The sequence below is a fragment of the Pongo abelii genome, chromosome 15 (genome assembly GCF_028885655.2).
Source record: "Pongo abelii isolate AG06213 chromosome 15, NHGRI_mPonAbe1-v2.0_pri, whole genome shotgun sequence".
Taxonomy (NCBI): Eukaryota; Metazoa; Chordata; class Mammalia; order Primates; family Hominidae; genus Pongo; species Pongo abelii.
Window position 1 is genome coordinate 94927424 of NC_072000.2, and position 24928 is coordinate 94952351.

Consider the following 24928-nt stretch of genomic DNA (forward strand, 5'->3'; position numbering starts at 1 on the left):
GACATCACATAAACCATGGCAGGGAACAGGGCTGGCTGCAGCCCTAAGCTGAGAGCAGAGTGGGGCTGTGGAAACAGGAGGGTTGGTGAGTCTGGCAAAGCCAGCCCCAAAAGCTTGCCATAGCTGGGATTAGCAAGGTGGACTGAAAAAACGTATGAATATCAGAACCTACCCGTCCTCAGGAGCCTCATTTCCCTCCTGCTTCCAAAACGTGGGTGCTCCTTGGGTTCTGTCCTAGGCCCTTTCTCTTTCCTACTCTCTGGAATTTATATCTCAGGCAGTCTTGTCTCCTCCTATAGCTTCGGGTACCATGTACCAGCTGCTGCTGCCCCCAAAACCATTGCCCCAGCCCGGCCATGCCCCAACCTCCAGACCTCCCCAGCCACATGGCTGGAAGAGGCAACCCTTCCAGGAAAAATCCTGGTCAGCCCACCTCCACACAGCCAACCAGACTTGCCATCACCCTTCGTTCCGTACCTACCCCTCCCTCTGTGTCCCCTCATGTTGGTGAAGGCATCTTACCCATCCAGGCTCCTGAACCATGTGCCTGAGTCAGCCTCAAACCCTCTGGTTCCCTCACCAACCCTTGTGAAGTCTCCCTTTTCAATACTCCCACCTTGGACTGTCAACGTGTTATGATAAGATGAGTCCAGACCTTAGTGTCTCTTACTTTTCACCTAACCTGTCCTCCACAGCTTCCAGAGCAATCTGTCTAAAATGCAGACCTAATTATGTTCACTCACTTGTTTAAACTGTATCTTTAAAAAGTTCCAACCTGCAGAAAAGCAGCTAACATAATGGCTATCTCTAGACCTACCATCTGCATTTAACAACCATTTATCTTTTCTGTATCTGCTTCATCTGTTGGGGGCAAAGGCTAGTATTTTAAAGTAAATTGCAGGCACTGTGATATTTTACCCCTAAATACTTCAGGATGAATCTCTAAAAAATAAGGACATTTCCTTATATAACCATGTAACCATATCCCACCTAACAAAATGAACAGTACCTCCATTCCATCATCCACTAGCCTTTCCACACTCAAACTTGCCCGAATGTCCCATGCATCCCTCCAAAAGCTGGCATATTGCCTATGTCAACTCCACCTGTCTTCCCACTTGTGGGAGAGTCTGCGCCTCTACTCGGCTGCCAGCACTTGGCCCACAAATCACGAGCACAGACCCACACCTCCCCCTCCAACCCCCGCTGCACCATACCCTGCACATCTGTCTATCACAGTCTCCTTGACAACCCTTATACTCACTTGTATATGTTAACGTCTCTCCCTATAGACTTTCAGTACCAGAGGGGAGGGACTAGGATAGAGTCATGTTTACATCCTCAGGTCCTAGTCCAGTATTGGACTCAAACTACATTATCTTACATGTATCATCCCATTTAATCCCTCCAACAATCCTAGGAGGCTGCTATGCTGAATCAATAACTGGTGACTGAGTAAACGTGATGCTTAAAGGTAAAGCTCGAAGGACACAGGCATGCCTCGAAGCTACCACAGGTGCAGCTCCAGGCCACCGCAATCAATCAAATGTCACAATCAAGCAAGTCCCAGGAACTTTTCGGTGTCCCAGTGCATCTAAAAGGTGTGTTTACACTACAGTGTGTCTATTAGTGTGTAATAGCATTATACCTAAAAAAAGTACATAACTTAATTAGAAAACATCTTGTTGCTAAAAAATGCTAACAATCCTGTGACCCTCAGCAAGTGATACGCTTTTTGCTGGTGGATGGTCTGGCCTCCATGTTGATGGCTGCTGACTGATCAGGGTGGTGGATGCTGGAAGGTGAGGCGCTGGGGCAGTTTCCTACAATAAGACAACAGTGGGTACAATAAGACTCACTGATGGACCCTTTCTTGGACAAAAGAGCTCTCTGTAGGAAGTGATTCTGCTTAATAGCATTTTACCCACAGCAGAACTTCTTTCAAAGTTGGAGTCCATCCTCTCTAACCCTGCTGCTGCATTATCAATCAAGCTGATATAATATTCTAAATTCAACAATGTTCACAATGTCTTCACCAGGAGTAGAATCCATCTCACAAAAACACTTTCTTGGCTCATCCATAAGAAGCAATGCCTTATCCATTCAAGTTTTATGAGACTGCAGTAATTCAGTCACATCTCCAGGCTCCATTCTTGCTCTCTTGCTATTCCCACCACGTCTGCAGTTGCTTCCTCCAACAAAGTCTTGACCCCCTCAAAGTCATCCATGAGGGTCAGAATCAATTTCTTCCAAACTCCTGTTAATGTTGATATTTAGACTTCCTCCCATGAATCATGGATGATCTTAATGGCATCTAGAATGCTGTATCCTTTCTAGAAGGTTTTCAGTTTACTTTGCCCAGATCCATCAGAGGAATCACTATCTATGTCTAAATTGCTCCTTGATCCATGGGCTGTAAAGTGGATGCTGTGTTAGCAGGCATGAAGATAACAGTCATCTCCTTGTACAGCTCCGTCAGAGCTCTTGGGTGACCAAGTACATTGTCACTGAGCAATAATATTTTGAGAGGAATCTTTTCTTCTGAATAAGTGTCAAGAGTGGGCATAAAATAGTCATTGAACCATGCTTTAAACAGGTATGCCATCATCCAGGCTTTGTTGTTCCACTTACAGAGCACAGGCAGAGTCAATTTCACATAATTCTTAAGGGCCCTAGGATTTTCAAAACGGTGAATGAGCACTGGCTTCAACTCAAAGTCACCAATTGCATCAGACCCTAACAAAAGAACCAGCATATCCGTTGAAGCTTTGTAGCCAGGCACTGACTTCTCCTCTGTAGCTATGAAAGTCCTAGATGGCATCTTTTTCCAATAGGAGGCTGTTTCATCTACATTAAAAAACTGCTGGGCTGGGCACAGTGGCTCAGGCCTGTAATTTCAACACTTTTGAGAGGCAGAGTTGGGAGGATTGCTTGAGGCCAGGAATTTGAGACCAGCATGGGAAACATAGTGAGATCCCCATCTCCACAAAAAACTTTAAAAATTAGCAGGGTTGTGGTGATATGTGCCTATAGCCCTAGCTACTTGGGAGGCAGGAGAATCACTTGAGCCCAGGAGTTCAAGGCTGCAGTGAGCTATGACTGCGCCGCTGCACTCCAGCTTGGGAGGCAGAGTGAGACCTCAAAAAATAAATAAATAAAAAAAAATAAAAATCTGTTGTTGAGTATAGCCACCTTCTTAGCTGGATCTTCTGGATAACTTGCTGCAGCTTCTCTATCTGCACTTGTTGCTTCACTTTGCACTTTTATGTTATGAGACAGCTTCTTAAACCTCATGAACTAACCTCTGCTAGCTTCCAACTTTTCTTCTGCAGATTCCTCACCTCTCTCAGCCTTCAGAGAACTGAAGAGAGCTGGGAACTTGCTCTGGATTAGGCTTTGGCTTAAGGGAATATTGTGGCTGGTCTGATCTTCTATCCAGACCACTCAAACTTTCTCCCTATCAGCAATAAGGCTGTTTCGCTTTCTTATCATTCGAGTATTCACCGGAATAGCACTTTTAATTTCCTTGAACAACTTTTCCTTTGTATTCGCAACTTGGCTAACTGGTGCAAGAGGCCTCACTTCTGGCCTGTCTCAGCTTTTGACATGCCTTCCTCACTAAGCTTAATCCTTTCTAGCTTTTTTTTTTTTTTTGAGACGGGGTCTTGCTCTGTCGCCAGGCTAGAGTGCTGTGATGCGATCTCGGCTCACTGCAACCTCCAACTCCCTGGTTCGAGGGATTCTCCTGCCTCTGCCTCCCGAGTAGCTGGGATTACAGGCATGCGCCACCATTCCTGGCTAATTTTTGTATTTTTAGTAGAGATGGGGTTTCACTATGTTGGCCAGGATGGTCTCGATCTCCTGACCTCGTGATCTGCCTGCCTTGGCCTCCCAATGTGCTGGGATTACAGGCGTGAGCCACCGCGCCCGGCCAATCCTTTCTAGCTTTTGATTTAAAGTGAGAAACATGCCACTCTTCCTTTCACTTGAACACTCACAGGCCATTGTAAGGTTATTAATTGTCCTCATTTCAATATTACTGTGTCTCAGGGAATAGGGAGGTCCAAGGAGAGGGAAAAAGATGGGGGAACAGCTGGTCAGTGTAGCAGTCAGGACCACATTTATTAAGTTTGCTGTCTTATATGGGTGTGGTTCATGGTGCCCCCAAACAATTACAATAGTAATATCAAAGATCACAACAGATGTAATAATAATAAAAGAATTTTAAAATATTGTGAGAATTTCCAAAGTGTGACACAGAGACACACAGTGAGCATGTGCTGCTGGAAAAATGACACTGATAGACCAGGCACGGTGGCTCACGCCTGTAATCCCAGTGCTTTGGGAGGCTGAGGTGAGTGGATCACCTGAGGTCAGGAGTTTGAGACCAGCCTGGCCAACACGTGGAAACCCTATCTCTACTAAAAATACAAAAACTAGCTGGGCATGGTGGCAGGCGCCCAGCTACTTGGGAGGCTGAGGCAGGAGAATCGCTTGAACCCGGGAGGCGGAGGTTGCAGTAAGCCAAGATCGCACCACTGTACTCCAGCCGGGGGAACAAAAGTGAAACTCCGTCTCCAGAAAAAAAAAAAAAAAAAAGGGAAAAAAAAAGGCACTGATAGATTTGCTCGATGCAAGGTTGCCACAAATCTTCAATTAGTAAAAGATGAGTATCTGCAAAGTGCAATAAGGCGAAGGGCAACAAGACAAGGTGTATCTGTGCCTGTACCCTCCTCCTTCGCAAGCCCTTGGGGTGACTGACCAGTTGATGTTCTGAAAGACTCAAAAAAAAAGAATCAAAACACTAACACCTGGAAAGGTATTTTAAGAGACAGTTGTTATATAAACACCACGCAGATGAGAAAAGGGAGGAAGCCAAATGGAGGAGGGAAGAGAGAGGTCACGTGTCGTTCATCAGTGAACGTGGTGGGCAGTGAAAGAAGCAAGGCCCAGGGGGTGGGGAATTTCCTACTGGGGCAAAGTGGTCTAGAGCCCAGGAACTCTGGCAGAGGCTCCCTTTAGCTAAGGAGTTCTCTAAGGGTTTTTCCAAAGCTCTCAGCGACTTGGAGTGTTCTGGACATTGGGGCCCTCAGACCTTGGTTGGTTTGTTCCATTCTCTCCTTTCCCCAGGAGATTGCTGAGGCCTCCGGGAGCCAGGTAACAGGCAAGGCCACCTCCTGACCCCAGACTGGGCTTGCACCAAACGCTCTGGGTGGAGCCTCACACAACTGCACTCTCATTCCTTGGTCAGCTGCACTCATCAATTTGAAAGGGGAGGGCGGGAGCCGAGGCGGGGGTGGTCTCCAGGGCCAGGGCCCAGAGCAGGCATCCGTGGATCTGTGCAGGGGAGAGAGGCCTGCCTTGGCTCCAGGTCAGCACCCCCCAAGAGCCTGAGGGTTTGAGACTTGGCGATTCTTGGTAGATCTGTCTTCCTTCCTCCTAAGCAACCCCACCTTGGCAACATGAGTGCCAAAGGCTAACCTGGAAACTTCTCTGTATCCAAATGAGCTCGTCTATCGACGCTGAGGCTGGCAACTCAGGCACGTCCTGGGCTCAGGGAAGCTGTGAGTGCAGGCATGCCACACAGCAGGGAGAGACACATCTAGGTGGGTAAGGGGCAAGAGGAGACACGAAGACTTCTTTCTAGTGGAGAGTGAAAGAGAAAGGCACCAAGCTCAGTGGATGCTGCATGACTACGAGACCTAGAGCTGGGGCTGTCTGAGCCTCAGAGAACAGTGAGAAATTCCCCCCATGCATTAGAGTGCAGACAAAGTTCTCTAGGGCAGTGTCAGCCCTGGAGGAGTTCAGAGAGCTGATCTCTTTTACCTCCATCTCCACCCCCATCTCAAGAAGGCAGGTGCTAGTCTCCCATTTTACAGATAGGAAAAGTGGACACGAAACCTTCAAAAGCGATGGAGTCAGGATTCCTGGTGGGTTGGCCACTCACTGCTCTGGGCCCTTGGAGGAGTCCTTTCCCCTGTCTGGCCTCCACTTCCCCATCTGTAAAAGGGGGTGATTAGATTAGGGCATTTCAATGGGATTCTCAGTCTGCAATGCCTCTAACTCTCTGGTGAGTGTCAAGTCCAAAGATTTCCATCTGCAACCGGTCCATTTTAGGGCCTCAGCCTTGATGTTGGGAGAGACTTCTTACAGGATATTCTCCCTAGACCTTTCGGCTCAGTGATTCAAACTCGGTCTGAAGGTCCAGATCACACGTGGGGTTGACACGGCCCAAAGAGAGCCCCCGAGCCCTCAATGGGGAGTCTCTGGGACCAGCACCAAATGGTGGGAAAGCAATTCAGGCCCAAGACGGCTTGGAAGCAGCAGTTGGCACAGAATGCCACTTTCGGAGTGACAGCCATCCCCTCTGGCTGAGTTCAGAGGCAGGCGGTGTGGGGGAGGGGGGTGGCTGAGGAATGAAAGGCAGCAGCAGGGCTAAAGTCCAGGGAGGTGGGAAGTAAGGAGCAGGAATTCGGGACCAGTATCTGAGAACACAGAACAATCCACAGAAGTGAAAACGACAGGCCTGATCCAAGCTGGGGAGCAAAGCAGGAAGGCGATGGAACCTCAATGTCAAATCACACTGAAATAACGGGGCAGAATTTCCAAGAATAAATGGTTTGGCTAGAGTATGTCAGATTTTAAATGATTTTAGATCATAATTACTAATGACAGACTGAACTGTACTGCCCGTAATTAGTCATCTAAGACTCCAAGACAGAAAACAGAAATAAACACAGCATTCATTTTTTCCTTAAGCTGAAGCAAAGGAATGCCTAGTGACAAAAGGCACCGCATGCTTGCATTTCAGAGCCTGCCCTGGGCCCATGAAGCTTCTGGGTCTGTGGCTTTAGTCCTCGGTGAGGACAGGGTGGCCTGGTGCCATGCCTCCCTGGCCAGCACTGAGAAAAATGCTCCAGTGGTAGGAGAAATCCAAGCACCAAGCAGAAAATGTCTGCAGAGACTATCCCTGTGCCAAATGATGTTGTTTTGAGCGGGAGGGTTGCTGGGGAGAGGTGGGCAAGTCACCAAACAGGAGTCATGTGGATGGACGGCAGAGATTCTTATTCCCAGGGACATTCCTTTTACTCCAAGGAGGACACAGATGCTCAACAAGGAGAAAATATTATAAGCTAAAAAAGTGCAGTTTCAAAAGGATGTGAGAAAATAGCTTACATCATAAGAAAACTTTCAATTACCTGGTTCTCACCTCACACCTGTTCCACCAGTACCTCCCCCAACTCAATCCTCTCCACTGGGTTTGCCCCTCTGATGGGATTCGACAGCCTCATCTTTAATTGGTTATTGCCACCGCTATCACCTGCAGCCTCAAAGACAAGGTGGCAGGCACTGCAAATCCAGTGAGACCCGCATGGTCTCCATATCTCCTCCCCAGAGGAGCCCGCCCTCCTTCAGGCAGTGGTGAAAGCCATGAAAAGGCCTCCGTGCTGTGGAAAGCAGAGGAGGCTGCTTTCATCTAGGTTTGGGGTAAGGGTGGAGGCAACAGAAGAAGCTCCCTCTCCCTGGATCAGGACGGGAGGAAGATCCTGCCTTGCACGGACACCGTGATCTCAATCTACAGAGGGAACCGCCATATGCAGGGCTGAGGATGTGTCCGAAGTCACCATCCAGGGATGAGAGTGTGTCCCAACAGATGACTGGGGAGTGACTAATAGAAACTCCACTAGCTGAGAATTCATCTGACCTGAGGGAGGAGGAGCCTGATGTCTAGCCTAGAGGGCAAGCTCCTCTGTGGAGGAGGGCGAGAGAGAGCACAGGGGGTCTGGCCCAGGAAAAGTGCAAATCCTTATAAATCATCATTTTGGTTTCTGCTTGGGAACTCAGTCTGTCAAGAGCGTGATTAGTGTAAGTCTGTTTCTCAGAGAGGGATCTTGTCTGAGTGAACTGAGAGAACAGAAGGACCAGGCCTTGGACTCCTGTGAAGCCAACAGACACCTGAGCCTAGACACGCCTGCGCCTGGACATGCCTGCGCCTGGACATGCCTACACCGGGACATAACAGCCCTCAGGCAGGTGCCTGCCCCCTGAGCCTCTCTCAGCTGTGATTGCCCATGTGGACAGAGAGCAAGCAGCCAGGGACACACATGTGGCCAGGGGAGACTGCAGGCTCCAGCAGGGTACTGTTCCACATTAGTCTCTGTCAAAGGATAGTGACACCCATGCCTCCCAAATGGGATACAGAGTCTGACAAGGAAGAGTGTGCTTGGGGACAACAGGGCTGAGTGTATGAACTCGGGGGTGGTGGTGACTGCCTCCACCAAGGGCCCTCAAGCACAGGCGCTCCTCCAGCCTTTTCCCATGTTCAGGCCCGGAGTCAACACTGCAGATCAGCCTGGGAACCTGGCTGTACCCAGCTCACTGAGTGAGAGCCCCACTTACAGCCTAACGGCCTCCTGAGGTCCGGCTTGTAATACACTGACATCCCACTGTGCTGGAGGGTTCCATTAATCAGCCTGACCAAGCCTCATGGTCTCAGGTCAAATCACATGGCTGCATCATCCAATCCTGCCTCGAAGTCATTTCCCGCACTCATGGTCAGCAAAGGCTGTGCCAAGGCCAAGCCAGCAAACACTCAAAGCCTCTGCACCAAGGCAGGAGCCCTGGCTGGAGAGAAACAGCTGGTTCTGATAACCTCTGCTCAAAATCCATGTAAGGGAAACCACCTGGTGCTCTGGGGGCCTTATCTGGAAGACGGGATCGGGACACCTGACCAGTCCGCTTACAGGTGTTGCTCTCCTCTCTCCTGCCCCCCTGCCCCGCCGATTGCCCCACACTTGGTCAGCGCAGGCCACTGAGCTGTCTCAGGCATGGGGCCTCCCCTCGAGGAGCTTCCAGTCAAGGCAGATCTGCAACCAGACTTCCCTGTTGGTTCACCCAGGGCTTCAGGAGAGGAAAGTCAAGGGCTGAGGGCCCCTCTGTGGGGTGGTGGTGGTCAAGAAAGGCTTCTCAAAGGAGGAGACACTTCAGCCAGGCTGCCCTCCAGGCTGGGGACCCGCTCCCACCCTGGCCATGGGAAGGGACCATCTCTCCCGAGCAGGGAGGCCCAGTTCAAGGCCCTCTGAGACCCACGCAGAGTCAGCACTGCAGATCAGCCTGGGGACCTGGCCGTACCCAGCTCACTGAGCGAGAGCCCCACTTACAGCCTAACAGGGCCTCCTGAGGTCTGGCTTGTAATACACTGACATCCCACTGTGCTGGAGGGTTCCATTAATCAGCCTGACCAAGCCTCGTGGTCTCATGTCAAATCACATGACTACATCATCCAATCCTGCCTCGAAGTCATTTCCCACACTCATGGTCAGCAAAGGCTGTGCCAAGGCCAAGCCAGCAAACACTCAAAGCCTCTGCACCAAGGCAGGAGCCCTGGCTGGAGAGAAACAGCTGGTTCTGATGACCTTTGCTCAAAATCCAACACTTTCTATCTCCGCCTGGGAACAAATCACCCCAGGGGCCTCCACCAATGCACTCTCCCACCCTTTTCCACCTCAAAACCAGGGCCCTGGCTCCGCAGAAACAGGCAGCAAGTTACACTCAAAAGTGAAGCATCGTGCTTGCGGCCGACCACGCGCCAAGATATATTCTCATTTCGGCTCCTCCAACCAGTGAAAGTCAGTCACGCTGGTGCAGAAAGGGAAGCTCCACGGGGCCAGGAGATGACTCACTCACTGTCAAACAGACGCAAAGGAGCTCCCGGCCCAGGCGCGACCTGGATTACAGAGAATGACAGCGACACTCAGAGCTGATATTTGCGGAGTGCGAGGCACCCTGCTAACTCATTTAACCCGCGCAGCAACACCACCGGGCACTGTTATCACTCCCATTTTGCTGTGGAGAAAAATGGAAGCACAGAGAGATGAAGGGACTTATCTCAGGGTACGCAGTTAGTAAGTGACACAGCCGGGACTGGAACCCAGGCAGCTGGCTCCAGCACCGTGCTCCTGATCTTTGCACCGCCTGTCACTGAAGCTCTGGGTTCCTAAGGGACCACACCAACATACGATTTCACGACTTTCTTGTTCTGCTTCTGCTCCTAACTTACAAGTGACCTGCGGCAGGTCACCAAGAGCAGGGTCCCCATCAGTAAATAAGAAAGTCCCCTCTCACTGTGTACTAGGAGAGCACACGCAGCAAACACGGCATATCAGGCTTCAAAGTTCTTTGTAGAGAAAGGTTATCCTTATGCCAAGTATCAATAATTGTTGAAAGGGCTTCACACAGCTATGAAGAGGCTAAAACTATCAAGCAGCTATCGAAGAGTGTATGTCACCAGACAGAAGACAGAGCAAAGATCGAAGACGAAGTGTCCAGTAGGAGGCATCCAGTAGGAGGCACTATTTTGTCCTCGGCACTGTGAGTTGGAACTGCAGTTACAGCGAGTAAAGGGAAGAGAGAAATGAGGGCCTGTGCACTTTTCAGGGTCCTCTCAACAAGCACACGGACGCATCGGAAGATTGGGCACTAAATACTTCATAAGCCTTGCTCTAGAGGAAAAAAAATCATTCTCCTCAATTTGGAAAGCATTTTTTAATTATGAAAGAAAACAAAATACAATTAACAGATGAAAGGGCCTTCTCACTGGACTATCATGAAGTTTTGTTTCCTGCCAGTCATTCTTTCTATGTATGGAAAGAAAACTGATACTTCAGATGAAAGAGATCCACGTCTAAAGATGGCCATTTGAAAGGGGAAGGGTATTCCAAGTCTATTTCATCAGCTTAATTGTGGCCGGGCCTTATCCAGAGGAACAGAAGGGATCAAAAGATGTCTCTTGAAGACGTGTCTCCAAGGGAAAACTGCAGATGTGCCGATGTGTGAGCCTGTCCTGCCTGTCTGGATCCTGGGTGGCCCTCACTAGGCTGATGGATAAACTGGACAGACACACGGACACCGAGTGCCAGTTTCTGGAGGAGCCCCCTGGGAAGTTCATCATCTTCATGCTGAATCTCTCATCCCACAGGGTCACAAACTGGAAAACATGGTGCCAACTAAGAAAATAGGAGACAGCAATTTTCCCCAAATCTCAATGAACAGATGGACAATTTAAGAGATGGGAGAGAGAGAAAAACACCAGCGTTTTATAATCTAGCAATGCCAGGCAAGCCGAAGCTCGCCTCTTTCCCTCGATTCCAGCCCTCTCTGCCATACTTCCAGCTCATCACGCATAAGGGGATGAGATGTTTTCACACAGTAAACAAGCATGTAAGCTGGAAGACAGTTTAAAGAAAGCTCCGACTTCAGATCCCTCTTTGAACTTCAGAAGAGCCGCCTTCTCAGAGTGGTGTCGTTAGTCAGCAGTGTCGTTAGTCAGCCTTTGGAGCTGTTAAAACAACTGAAAATGTAGTCATAATCCATAAGACATATCCACTGCACCTCACATCGTGGGGCCGTCTCCCAAACCTACCATCAATCTGCTTCACCTTCGGGTATTTCATAAGAAAATGCATTTTTCAAGCAGCTCGGCCAATCTCTGCAAGTCTTCCGCTACTAATGTAGTCCCTTGAAATAGAACGGCAGCGCCACTCCTCAAGTTTTTATATTTGATGTTATTCCAGATTTCTGATGTTTCAGAAAACAGAAGATCATAGAGGAACTCCTCAAAGACAGCCTGTGTATGAAACCTTTAGCCTGCAGCCATCTTGATTGAACTAAGAGGTTTTCTTGTCTCACAATCCATCCACAGAAGACAAACGATGACTTTTGGGCCCACCATGCCCGGAACAAAAAGCTTATTCTATTATTAGGTTGACCCCTTATGGTAACCTGAAAAATGTGTTTTTCCACCAAGCAGCGCTCCTGATCCAAGCTCCCTGCCAAATGCTTCCCACGCTCCACTCCACTCCAACCCACCACCCCTAGGACCCCTCCAGATGAGGCACACGGCCCCCAGTGTACCCTTTGGGCCAACTGCCTCAGCCCAACCCCTAGCCACTGCCTGTCTCTCCTCCCCATCACTTTCCCCTTCTCCTTGGTGAGCTTCCCCAGTAGTCTTTTGTCACTACTTCCTTGGGGCGGGGCGGCAGGGGTGCGTGAAACACAGCCCCTCTGCCATCTTCTCACAAAGGGCTGATGGCTTTCTGTCCCTTTCCAGGCCCTCAGCCTTGTCTTGGAAACTTCATTTAAGGGGATGGCCCCTTCGTGCTTTTAATCTAGATGTCGTCACTTCTCAGCATCGGCTGTGAAATATCATGGCCTCCGTCCTAGCCTTGGGGAATGCTCATCCTGCAGGTGGATGCAGCAGTTCTCCTAGTTCCCCGCTGCGGGGTGGGGGCTCCATCTCACTGCTGTCCCCTGATACTCTTCCCATGGTTCTCAGTGCACGGTCCCTCTCCGGCTCATGGTCCCTCTCAGCTCACGGTCCCTCTCCGGCACACGGTCCCTCTCCGGCTCACGGTCCCTCTAGGCTCACGGTCCCTCTAGGCTCACGGTCCCTCTCCGGCTCACGGTCCCTCTAGGCTCACGGTCCCTCTAGGCTCACGGTCCCTCTCCGGCTCACGGTCCCTCTAGGCTCACGGTCCCTCTAGGCTCACGGTCCCTCCGGCTCACGGTCCCTCTCCGGCTCACGGTCCCTCTAGGCTCACGGTCCCTCTCCGGCTCACGGTCCCTCTAGGCTCACGGTCCCTCTAGGCTCACGGTCCCTCTAGGCTCACGGTCCCTCTCCGGCTCACGGTCCCTCTAGGCTCACGGTCCCTCTAGGCTCACGGTCCCTCTAGGCTCACGGTCCCTCCGGCTCACGGTCCCTCTCATCTCACGGTCCCTCTCGGCTCACGGTCCCTCTCGGCTCACGGTCCCTCTCTGGCTCACGGTCCCTCTAGGCTCACGGTCCCTCTCGGCTCACGGTCCCTCTGGCTCACGGTCCCTCTCGGCTCACGGTCCCTCTCGGCTCACGGTCCCTCTCCGGCTCACGGTCCCTCTCGGCTCACGGTCCCTCTCGGCTCACGGTCCCTCTGGCTCACGGTCCCTCTAGGCTCACGGTCCCTCTCTGGCTCACGGTCCCTCTAGGCTCACGGTCCCTCTGGCTCACGGTCCCTCTAGGCTCACGGTCCCTCTGGCTCACGGTCCCTCTAGGCTCACGGTCCCTCTCCGGCTCACGGTCCCTCTGGCTCACGGTCCCTCTGGCTCACGGTCCCTCTGGCTCACGGTCCCTCTAGGCTCACGGTCCCTCTCTGGCTCACGGTCCCTCTAGGCTCACGGTCCCTCTGGCTCACGGTCCCTCTGGCTCACGGTCCCTCTAGGCTCACGGTCCCTCTGGCTCACGGTCCCTCTCGGCTCACGGTCCCTCTCCGGCTCACGGTCCCTCTGGCTCACGGTCCCTCTCCGGCTCACGGTCCCTCTCCGGCTCACGGTCCCTCTGGCTCACGGTCCCTCTGGCTCACGGTCCCTCTAGGCTCACGGTCCCTCTGGCTCACGGTCCCTCTAGGCTCACGGTCCCTCTGGCTCACGGTCCCTCTCGGCTCACGGTCCCTCTGGCTCACGGTCCCTCTCGGCTCACGGTCCCTCTCGGCTCACGGTCCCTCTAGGCTCACGGTCCCTCTCCGGCTCACGGTCCCTCTAGGCTCACGGTCCCTCTCCGGCTCACGGTCCCTCTGGCTCACGGTCCCTCTCCGGCTCACGGTCCCTCTGGCTCACGGTCCCTCTCCGGCTCACGGTCCCTCTCCGGCTCACGGTCCCTCTGGCTCACGGTCCCTCTGGCTCACGGTCCCTCTAGGCTCACGGTCCCTCTGGCTCACGGTCCCTCTAGGCTCACGGTCCCTCTGGCTCACGGTCCCTCTCAGCTCACGGTCCCTCTGGCTCACGGTCCCTCTCGGCTCACGGTCCCTCTCGGCTCACGGTCCCTCTAGGCTCACGGTCCCTCTCCGGCTCACGGTCCCTCTAGGCTCACGGTCCCTCTCCGGCTCACGGTCCCTCTGGCTCACGGTCCCTCTAGGCTCACGGTCCCTCTCTGGCTCAAGGTCCCTCTAGGCTCACGGTCCCTCTGGCTCACGGTCCCTCTGGCTCACGGTACCTCTAGGCTCACGGTCCCTCTGGCTCACGGTCCCTCTCGGCTCACGGTCCCTCTCAGCTCACGGTCCCTCTGGCTCACGGTCCCTCTCAGCTCACGGTCCCTCTAGGCTCACGGTCCCTCTCAGCTCACGGTCCCTCTAGGCTCACGGTCCCTCTAGGCTCACGGTCCCTCTGGCTCACGGTCCCTCTAGGCTCACGGTCCCTCTGGCTCACGGTCCCTCTAGGCTCACGGTCCCTCTGGCTCACGGTCCCTCTGGCTCACGGTCCTTCTCGGCTCACGGTCCCTCTGGCTCACGGTCCCTCTCGGCTCACGGTCCCTCTCGGCTCACGGTCCCTCTGGCTCACGGTCCCTCTAGGCTCACGGTCCCTCTCTGGCTCACGGTCCCTCTAGGCTCACGGTCCCTCTGGCTCACGGTCCCTCTAGGCTCACGGTCCCTCTGGCTCACGGTCCCTCTCGGCTCACGGTCCCTCTCCGGCTCACGGTCCCTCTGGCTCACGGTCCCTCTCCGGCTCACGGTCCCTCTAGGCTCACGGTCCCTCTAGGCTCACGGGCCCTCTAGGCTCACGGTCCCTCTGGCTCACGGTCCCTCTAGGCTCACGGTCCCTCTAGGCTCACGGTCCCTCTCAGCTCACGGTCCCTCTGGCTCACGGTCCCTCTCAGCTCACGGTCCCTCTCAGCTCACGGTCCCTCTAGGCTCACGGTCCCTCTCGGCTCACGGTCCCTCTAGGCTCACGGTCCCTCTAGGCTCACGGTCCCTCTGGCTCACGGTCCCTCTAGGCTCACGGTCCCTCTAGGCTCACGGTCCCTCTCAGCTCATGGTCCCTCTGGCTCATGGTCCCTCTCAGCTCACGGTCCCTCTAGGCTCACGGTCCCTCTGGCTCACGGTCCCTCTAGGCTCACGGTCCCTCTAGGCTCACGGTCCCTCTCCAGCTCACGGTCCCTCTCCGGCCCACGGTCCCTCTCTGGCTCACGGTCCCTCTGGCTCACGGTCCCTCTCAGCTCACGGTCCCTCTCTGGCTCACGGTCCCTCTCGGCTCACGGTCCCTCTCGGCTCACGGTCCCTCTCAGCTCACGGTCCCTCTAGGCTCACGGTCCCTCTGGCTCACGGTCCCTCTAGGCTCACGGTCCCTCTCGGCTCACAGGCCTCTTCAAAGTGGCCTCACCCCACTTCACTCCACTTGCTGTCCACTCCGCCAAGCCCTGGCTGACCCCCACCATCTGCTTCTGCTTCACACCTTTTCTCAACCTGTCAAAGGGACTGGAGGCGGACCCGAGCCTCCTGCTAATATTCTCCAGCACGCATTTGTTCCCTAGCAATACTTCCCATCCCGGCCTTATCAGCTCCCCTCCACGCAACCTCCTTGGCTCCCTTCCATGTTCTTCTCTCTCCTGAAAGCCCTTGTTCCCTTCTTACTTTCCAATCTCACACTTGCCCTCAAAAGCCCAGGCTGACGTTATCAGAGGGCAACCAGATGTCCCTGTTTGCACAGCCTGTCCCTGTCCTGGTGATTTTGTCCTTGGCCTGGGAATGACTGTCCAGGGATGCTGGTTCTCTGCTCCTGCGTCCACCATGAGCCACGCTTCTCTCCTCTCCCCACCCCAGAACATGGAATAACTGCTTTGGAAAAAGTTGCTCTATGTTTCTTTAATTCATTTTGCATACTGAGAGCTAAAGGGTTTTTAACATAGCACACGAATAAATGTAAATTTATACACTTATGCAAAAATAATATAAAAATATGCCTTTAGATTTTCTGAAAAAGTCTGGTCAGTCTATGAATTCCTCCCCTTGTCAACAACATTACTTGGCAACTCCTTATCCCTCTAGCATGCTGCTCCCTTAATACCCGCCCATCCTCAGCAATCTCTGCCTCCCTTGTCTTGTGCTAACTCATTATCGCTAATAAACACATGATTTCTCTGCTCCCTTCTCACTACACATGAATTTAAACACATACATGAAGGCTAAAGCTATTAGAAGATCGTCCGTTTCCTCTGGGGGTGAATTTACATTTCTCTTGTCAAGTCTGACCTCTGATTTACTGTTCATGAATACTAAAGTCACTCTTGCTTTTTAACAATACTAAAAGGTTTGCATTTCCGCTTAAGCCGTAGCCCTCCTGCAAGCTGGTGATCTGGCACCTGCTGCCACTTACAACTCCTGGCATAACTGTTCTCTGCCGTCACATCAGCCACCTGACCACCACCTGTGACACAGACAACGAGGCTTCCTTCTCCCCAACAGCCCCCATTGACTGCTTGTCCCCGGGCTCCTTGCCTTCCTCTCCGAGCATCAGGGCTGCTGCAAGCACACTTTCCACCTCTCCCATCACCCACGACCTGTCTCCCAGTTGGCTCCTTCCCTTGGAGCCTCCGTAGTTGGCTCCTTCCCTTGGAGCCTCCGTAGTTGGCTCTTTGATGCTCCCTAGGGCTCTGTTCTTTAAACTCCTTCTAGTCTTGACCTTCTGACCCTGGCCTCCCTGGCCGCCCCCTCGCCGCTCTCCCTGCGTGCCAGGCAACTGTCAATGCTCAGCTCTGTTTCCGCCGCCCTCTGTCACACAGGTCAGGGGCCCTGCCTCCTCGCTGGGGCTTGACCTGGTAAGACAGCCTCTCATCTCCCTGCTGACACCTTCCTCTTAACTCAGGGGCTTGCAAACCAATCCACCTTCCGTGAGGGTAGAGACAGAACCTTTTGGGACTTAGCAAGAGATGTCAGTTCTTGGGTTTAATCTGTTTCTATGATGTATTGCTGTGGTTATCCCCATTTATATAGCTGAGGAAAATGAGGCACCAAGAGGGTGAATAACCTGTCCAAGGCCCCACAGCGAATGGGGCCAGAGCTGTGATTCTAACCCAGGCCAGCCTGGCTCCAGGGCCTCCTCCTGGGCCTCTAGGGTAACGTGAAGGCCCCTTCCTCCCTTCCTCCATCCAAGGCCACAGAAACACAGCTTCCCTGTGTAGCTTGTAGGGAAGAGGACAGAGAGGGAGTGTGATGTCTCACGGCTGAAAAGCCTGTGGGGTCCATGGGCTGCCCCTCCACAGGCACCAGAGTGTCCTGCAGCACCAGTGGGAGGGGGACCTGCCCTTGGCTGCATGGGGCTCCCCCTGGCTGTGGGCTGGGCTCTTGGGGACAGGCTGGGGGAGAACACAGGCCAGGTGCATCATTTAGAAAATCACCAAGAAGGCGTGCTCAAGCTACCTTCGGGAGCCACACTGATCATTCACTGGGCAAAGTTTCTGACTGCGAGACTCTAAACTCCTCAAATCTGTAGTCTGGCTCTTCTCAACCTGCCTCCAATCTGGATGGTTTGTCAATATCTCAGGATCCACAGAGAGAGGTTTTAATAGTTTATTATGATGACCCCTCTCTACTGGCAAGATCTCCAAAGCAGCTCATGTCTCTGAGCCTAGTAAGGCTCAGTCATTGCCGATGGACCCGGCAGGCGGGGCTCACCGTGGCCCCAGTCTCGCTCACCAGCTCCCTCGTGCTGGGTCAGCTGCTTGCTCCTTTCAGAAAGGAAAGCACCTGGCATGTGTCAGGCATCTCAGGTGTCTTGAAAAGCTCCAAAGGTGAAACAGAAAACTCTCCCGGTGCGATTTTCCTATTTGATCTTTTGTCTCATGTGTTCCCTTTGGGGATGAACAAGAAATACTTCCCTGAATAATTCATAGGCCCCGAGATGGAAACATGCAGCCTCTTTTTAATAAAAAGGCTGGGACATGGCAGGGATTGTATCTCTTCTAGATGCTCTCAGCAAAAGCACAGAGATCTGACAAGCTCTTCACAAATTCCTCTTCTAATCGTGAGACAAAAATTAAAAGCCATGTAGTATTTTTAATCAAACAGATTAACATTTGGATAATATGTAAAATTATTTATGAAACTGTATGGGGCTACAAAAAACTCACAAAGGGAAGTTGAAAAAAATTAAGTAGCTGTAATTATGGTAAGGTTTGATTTCTTTTTAAAACTGAAAATGACTGTCTTCAGTTTCCTATTTCATGAGCACCTACTAGGTGCCAGGAACTCTGCTAAGATTATTATGTAAATCATTTCATTCTTTCTGGCTACATCCCACTGGGGTAGGAGCCCAATTCACCGAAACACAACAAGGCACCTAAAGGTTAAGTGACAAGTCCGAGCTTCCCCAGGAGTCAGGACCAGGGCTTAGTTCGAGTGCAGATGTAACTCGTAAGCAGACACTCTTTCCACGGGGCCTAATTCTCGTGCGTCAGCATTCTTCTGCTGGAAACCAGCAGTTAGTGCCCAGCCCCTTCTACATTTTGCAACATTACTATGAGAAATGGCAAGATAATGAAGGCTTTGGGATGCTTCGGGGAACATTTTACTTATTAGTTACAAAACCACATCCTATTAGTCTTGGACAGACACAGCCTGTCTAGTCAAATGCCTTCAGTTTGCAGAAAGGACACGGAGGTGCTGAGAGCTTAGGGGCCTTTCCTGAGGTTAAGGAGCAAGCAGCTGATGTTGCTGGGACCAGAACTGTGTCCTCAGACTCCCTGTCCAGTGCTCACTCTTCCATATCACACACCACCACCTGGTTATGGGTGCTAAGCCTCCACGGATGCGGACACGAAGGGCCCTGAGCTTTATAATAAAAGGCTCTTCTTTCCTGCGGTTCATGACATCAGCGATGTCTACTGCTAAAAATGAAACAACAATTCAGAACCAAAGCCCAGCATGCAGGCCCAGAGAACGTGGCACGGCTTTTCACAAGCTCCTCAGACCCTGGTAACTTGTGAGTTTCAATTCAGACCCTCGCAGGAAGATGACAGAGGACTGGTGAGGCAGCTGCACTAACATACGTTCATAACGGACAGAACCCTCCTGAGCGAGCAGTGTCCCCACCTAACTGAAACCGACACGGCCAGTTGGCCGGCTCCAGGGTCTCTCAAGAATGATCCATGGCAAGGGGTGGGTGCAGCAGGGCAACCTCAGGCTTCTGGCCCAGGCTGTAGATGAAGGATGTGCAGTCGTGGAGCGCCGCCACACCCCTGCGCAGCGCGGACACTGGGGCGGCTCATCTGCCTCCCACCTCTCAGGGCAACATGGCCAGACACCCCCGCTGGTAGGATGCTCCCTCCCAGCCAATGGCCTCAGAGACATGCTGGAGTCTCAGGCTCCCTTAAGGGAAGAGAGCCTCCCAGTTTGTAAAGTGTTCTGATTCTCATCCTGAAGTCTCCCCGGGATGTGGAAACCCCCAAAGGTGGCTACTGTAAGCAGCGCAGAGGCTGAGATGACAGTGACAATGCCCCACGGCCACAAGAATGTCTTTATCAAACCCAGAGCCACAGGGTGGCGCTGGCCAGGAGACCACAGCACCTAACAGGATGTCGGATAGGGCTGCTGAGGCTATGCACAGCCAACTCTGGGGCGCCATTTGCATAAACTATGGTAGAAACGGTGCCCTCTGGCTTCAGGCCATGTGACAGCCTGGCAAGTTAACTGCATGGGGCCTTTGGAAGCAGAAGAGGGTGTGAGGGTCATGTGCTACCTGCCGCTTCCAAGGGCTGTCACCATGCCAGAGTGGGGGCCGCCGCCGGGCTCGCGGACTCACCAGTCGCTGCATGCTCTTCACGTGGGTGGGGCTGATGGCTAAGGCCTCTTCATACCACCGCCGTGCCTCGTCCATGCTTCCCCGGAGCTCGGCAATCTGGCCGCGCATGTAGAGGACGTTGTGGGACATTGGGAAGAGATTGGCAGCTTCTTGGGTACAGGCTGTGGCTTCTGCAGGCTTCCCGATGCCGATGTAGACTTCAGCTGTGAGGAGAGAGCAACGGCACATGCTTTCCTGGTGCCCCTCTGAGGCCCTGCGAGCAGCCACCACTCTGATGTTCATGTTCCCCGCACGGGAGTCTGGCGGGGCCCGGAGCCAGCTGATCCCTGCTCCGAGTAGAAAGGGCTGCCGCCGACAGTCCCTCCTGCCCACTCCTACACAGGGACTGGAGTCTCTCGTGTTGTGGGCCTTGCAGGGCAGGCATAGGTCACCACCAGGCAGGGGGCAGTGAGGCCTGCCTGGTCCCTGCCCCAACCTCTGAGGACACCCACCCTCAGGGCCCACCTGGGGCTCCTCAGTGTCTGGACAGAGGCTGGCCCGGTCCAACCCTCGGCTCTGACTGCCATAGAAAAAGGGCCAGAATGAACAAGGGGAAAAGCAGACCAGAGGCACACAGACCCTCAGAGGGCAATGGCTCCACCCTCTGACCCACTCTCCTGATGCCAAGAAGTATGATGGGGCTGCAGGCTCCGGCTATCACGTTCACAGGCGTGATGCAAGATGGCTGCCCCACCAGACCCGGCCCCTGAGCTCACCTCTGACCAGGGGAAGTTGATGCACCCTGTAAACTCTTATCTGTGTCACAATGACAAAGCCCTTTGACAAGCCAAGCTATCGCTTTTAAAACAAGCAGGAAAATGACCCTCCTACCGATCCCAGGCCTCAACTCTCTCACCTCTACATGGAGCCAAACCCCTCTGCAGCCCTGGCCTCCCTGAAGAGCCCTTTTGAGTGTTTCCAAGGGTGGCCTCCCTGCCTCCCAGGTGCATACTTGTTGAATATCCAGGGGGAACGTGTCACCTGGCCCCGAGGGCCTCTTCTCCTGAGGCCTTGCCAACTGAGGCACCACCATCTTTCTAGTCAGCTGGGCCTGAGGCTTCAGGGACATCTGAATCATCCCCTATCCCTCTCCAGGGCCAGCAGGGCCACATGGTCAAGTCTGCAGCCCAGAGCCTCACGCAGGGGCCGCCTGCTCTGTCGGGGCTCAAAGACCCCTTCTCCCACCTGCAGGCCAGACCCTTCCTCAGCACTCTTGCCTTGACCACTGGCGTATCCTGCAGTAAAAGAGGTTTGCACCCCCATCTCCCGGTTATGTGTATGTTTGTATGAATTAATATCTTACATGTCATATGATCCACAACAGCACACAAAATAGAAATGTTAAAAGAACAAAAATAAAAAAAGAAAGTTTAGGCAGGGTGCGGTGGCTTGTGCCTGTAATCCTAGTACTTTGGGAGGCCAAGGCGGGCGGATAGCTTGAGGTCAGGAGTTCAAAACCAGCCTGGCCAACATGGGGAAACCCCGTCTCTACCAAAAACACAAAAAATTAGCCGGGCGTGGTGTTGCGCACCTGTAATACCAACTACTAGGGAGGCTGAGGCAAGAGAATCACTTGAACCTGGGAGGTGGAGGTTGCAGTGAGCCAAGATCATGCCAGCCTGGGTGACAGAGTAAGACTCCGTCTCAAAAACAAAACAAAACAAAACAAAAAACACCAAACAACAACAACAACCAAAAAAAAACAAGAAAGTTTTACTATTTTCTTTGTGCCCCTTACCGTGTCATCTCCTGGAGCCCACTTTGGAAACTGCCTCAATTATGCAGAGACTCCCCTCCCTGCCTCCTGCCCTGGCCATGAGCCTGTCCTCCACAGCTGCTGCCAGGTTAACCCTGAGACCAACCTCTGGGGCAGCAGCCACCTGCTCCGAAGCCCTCCTTCCCTGGGGCCTGTGGCTTCTGCGTCTGCCCAACAGGCAGCCAGGCCGAGGCCCTGTGCTCTGATTTTCTGGACCCACCGGAATATGGGCTGTAAGCGACAAGAGGGCAGGGATGGTGTCTGTGCTGCCCACTGCTGCGTCCCCAGGGACTAGAACAGTGCCTGGCACATAGTCAGAGCTCACTGAATCGCTGAATGGGTGAATGGTAACTAACAACAGCAGTAGCTAACACTTATTAAACATGTGCTTTGTACCTAGGGGCCTTCTCAGTTCTCATTTTATCTGCATGGTGATCCAGTAGGTACTACTATTTTATCCCCATTGTTCAGAGGAGGAAACTGAGGTACAGAAAGCGTGAACACCCTGCCCGAGTTCTCAGGGCAAACTGGAGGCAGAGCTGGAATTAGAACCCCGGCCACCTGGCTGGGAGCCTGTGCTTGCAGCCTCCACAGAGAACAGCATCTCCTCTGGCCCAGGGTGACATCCGACTCCTCTGCAGGCCTTGGGAGCCAGGCACACTGCCCTTATCTGCTTCCTACTGCTTCCCCGAGCCCCCGGGCTCTGGCCTTGCTAGTGCTGCTTCTGCACACACAGTGGGTGTCCCTGTCTCCACACTTGTGTTGATTCTGTGGCTTGTGCCTGTAAAGCCGTCACTCCAGCCTCCTTCAGGGCCCAGATTGATCTCGCCGTCCCAGGGAGCTCTCTGACCACCTGCCTCAGCTGAAAGGAAAGCCCAGCCTCTGCAGCTCCTGATAGCCGGGTCCCCGTAAGTATTTTTGTGAGGTCTCGGGTATGCCTGGGATAGTACGCTTCCAGGGCAGGCGCTGGGGCAGATCCACCTTTCTGGCTCCCAGCTTCAGGCCCGGGGGCGGGGAAATGGCTGGTGTGTATCTCATGGTTGTGGTTAGTGGCAGATGCTGCTGACCTTTGACCTCAGTCAGCCTGGCTGGCTGGTCCCTCCCTCGAGCACCTCACTTTCCTGGTGATGATATTTGTACCAACGACTGATTCCCCAGGCCTTCTCTCCCCAAGAGAAGGCTCTGGAAAAAGCGGGCCTCACCTGGCCCCGATGCACCCAGTACCTTCTATCTGTCCTTGTGCCTGCCAGTCCCTCCTCACCAGAGATGACGGGGCCCAGGGGCTTGTGGAGGGGCATACTGGGTGACTCCTGCAGACACAGAAACTCAGGCCATTCCAGCACCATGCATTGAGCCCTGAAGGCGACCGCCCAGCCACGCCTGCCTCCCAATCTCAGGAGACTCAACTCAGAAGGTACCTCCTGAACTTCTGTACACACAGGGGACTCTATAGGGACAAAGAAGACATTTCTCTGTCCTTTAGTTTGGACCAGGCAAAACCTCTCCCTTCTGGGAGAGAAACACCTCCTAATGACACCATCGGGCTGTCTGATGCCTTTCAGTAACACAATTCCCTCGACGCCCTCACCAAAGAGTCAAATGTGTGCCCACTGAGGTTTTGGTTCTCGAGTGCGGCAGCAACACAGGGGAGCGGGACAGAGCATCCCTCTCATTGCATGCCTGCCTCCTGCCTCACTGCCAAGCTGTGAGTGAGTTCACTTCCAAGATCCCAATCCTGGAGATGCTGTGGGCTGGTGAGGCCGCCCAGCCTCTCCCACTTAGAGCATTATGAACAAAGGCTGACATGGGAGAGCAGGGATGTACATGTCCAGAATAAGAATCAACGTGGGGAAAGCTGTAAATGCCAGTAAGACTGTGTGCATGTCATTCCTGCTCTCCAGGGGTCCTCCGTGAGACCGAATGTGATTCCAAGTATCTCACTGGTCGCCGAGCCTGCCTAAGCCTCAGGCCTGATGCTCTCGCTCCCTTCACGTGATGGGGAAACGGGAGACGCAGATAGAACCAAGTCAGGATCATGATGGTGAGGGAAAGAATCCAGCCCCCCATGGCACTTTTCAGTGCTGTGGAAGTTGCTGGAGGAAACCTATGGCTCTGATAAGGCCTGTGACACTGACAGATGTGGCAGGAAAATGCACAGCCTAGGGTTGCTCCCAAATCCCTCCGTTTCCAGCTCAAAAGGAAGGACTGAAGGCACAACATCCTGCAGTGATTTTCAAACCATTTTCACCAGTGAAGGCTGTTTCTTCCAAAGGGATCCTACCCCAGGATGTAAAAGACTCCTAAGAGTGGGCAGTGTGGCTACCTCTTGTTTGCCCCCCTCCTCTGCCTCCGAGGCACCACTGGGAACACTAGGGTTTCCAATTTGCAAGCCACAGTGTCATGAGAACATGGAGGACTTGGTTCTTGGCCCTGGGCCTCGTGTGTGGCCTTGGGCAAGTCGATCACTTTCTCTGGGCCTGTCCACCTGTCAGGTGGGGGGCCTGCGCCTGGCCCACAGCTCTCCCAGGGCAGTGGCGGGCATCAGACATCACAGGAGTGGCAGGGATCAAGACAAGGCCGTGCCAAGGGATCAACCCTAGGCTGAGCATTTTCCTGCCACATCTGTCCAGGAGCACAGGCCTTATACCAGTGCCGTGGGTTTCCTCCAGCAACTTCCATTCACCAGGAAGTCTGAAGCCCAAAGCGAGTCACAAATGGTGAGGGTAACTCTTAGTCAAGCCTAAGCTCTCTTGGAGACCGCAGGGTGAGGAAGCTGAGGTGCAAAGAGATAACTGGACTCATTTGAGCCTCGCAGCTCTATTTCACCGGGTCAGAGTATTTGGTGGATCCAGGTCACCATGGCCCCTTAAGACAATGACTCTGAATAGGCATTCCCTCTCTAAGAGGAAATTACACTTGCATGGGGCACAATGTCTTAGGCTCCAGGAATGACGCTTTAGTGGTGGGGTTTCAGACACCAATCAGGTAGTTTGAGATGGAGTTGGAGAGGAAAAGGAAAGGATTTCTAAGGTTTCCCACCACCTCTGAGATCACCCCAGGATGTAGCTTTTGCCTAGGCATGTGGCTGGGCCTCTAGGACAGAACGAGGCCACAAGTATTGACTATGAACCTGCACTACTTGAAAAGCCTTCTTTCCTGGGAGTCCGCCGCCAAACAAGGACCACATATTTCCACCCAGCTTCCCCAGTAGCAGAGCTGTGGATTTGATCTCCATCTGCCTCCTTCATCTTCATTGGTTTGGAACTCAGGAAGAAAAGAATATCATTTATACTTTCCCAAAGCCCCTCACATAGAAACAGTATGGCTTTCTCACTAAACTATAGACAACTCCTAGTCACAGTCACCTCTGTATCCCTCAGCAGAGGATCTAGAGGCTGGTCCCCTTGGACACAACTTAGCAGGTGCTCAAGAAAAGTCTGCAGATTAATGAATGCTGGGTGTAGGTCAGAGCAGGGCAGCCATTTCTGTGGCACAGGTCAACAAAGACAGGTGAATGCCAGGGAAGCAACA

At 53.0% G+C, this 24928-nt stretch overlaps 1 protein-coding gene across 10 annotated transcripts in view; it reads right to left on the reverse strand.

The window, feature by feature from the left end:
• TTC7B (tetratricopeptide repeat domain 7B) overlaps positions 1–24928 on the reverse strand; it is a 297044-nt gene that overhangs the window by 36649 nt on the left and 235467 nt on the right. For all 10 annotated transcript variants that reach the window (XR_010137010.1, XM_054530407.2, XM_063715700.1 and 7 more), the window contains one exon: positions 19603–19805. Coding sequence is in view for 9 of the 10 variants with exons in the window: in XM_054530407.2 (XP_054386382.1) it covers positions 19603–19805 (203 nt within the window). In the remaining variant the exon portion in view is untranslated. The remainder of the gene's footprint in view (positions 1–19602; positions 19806–24928) is intronic.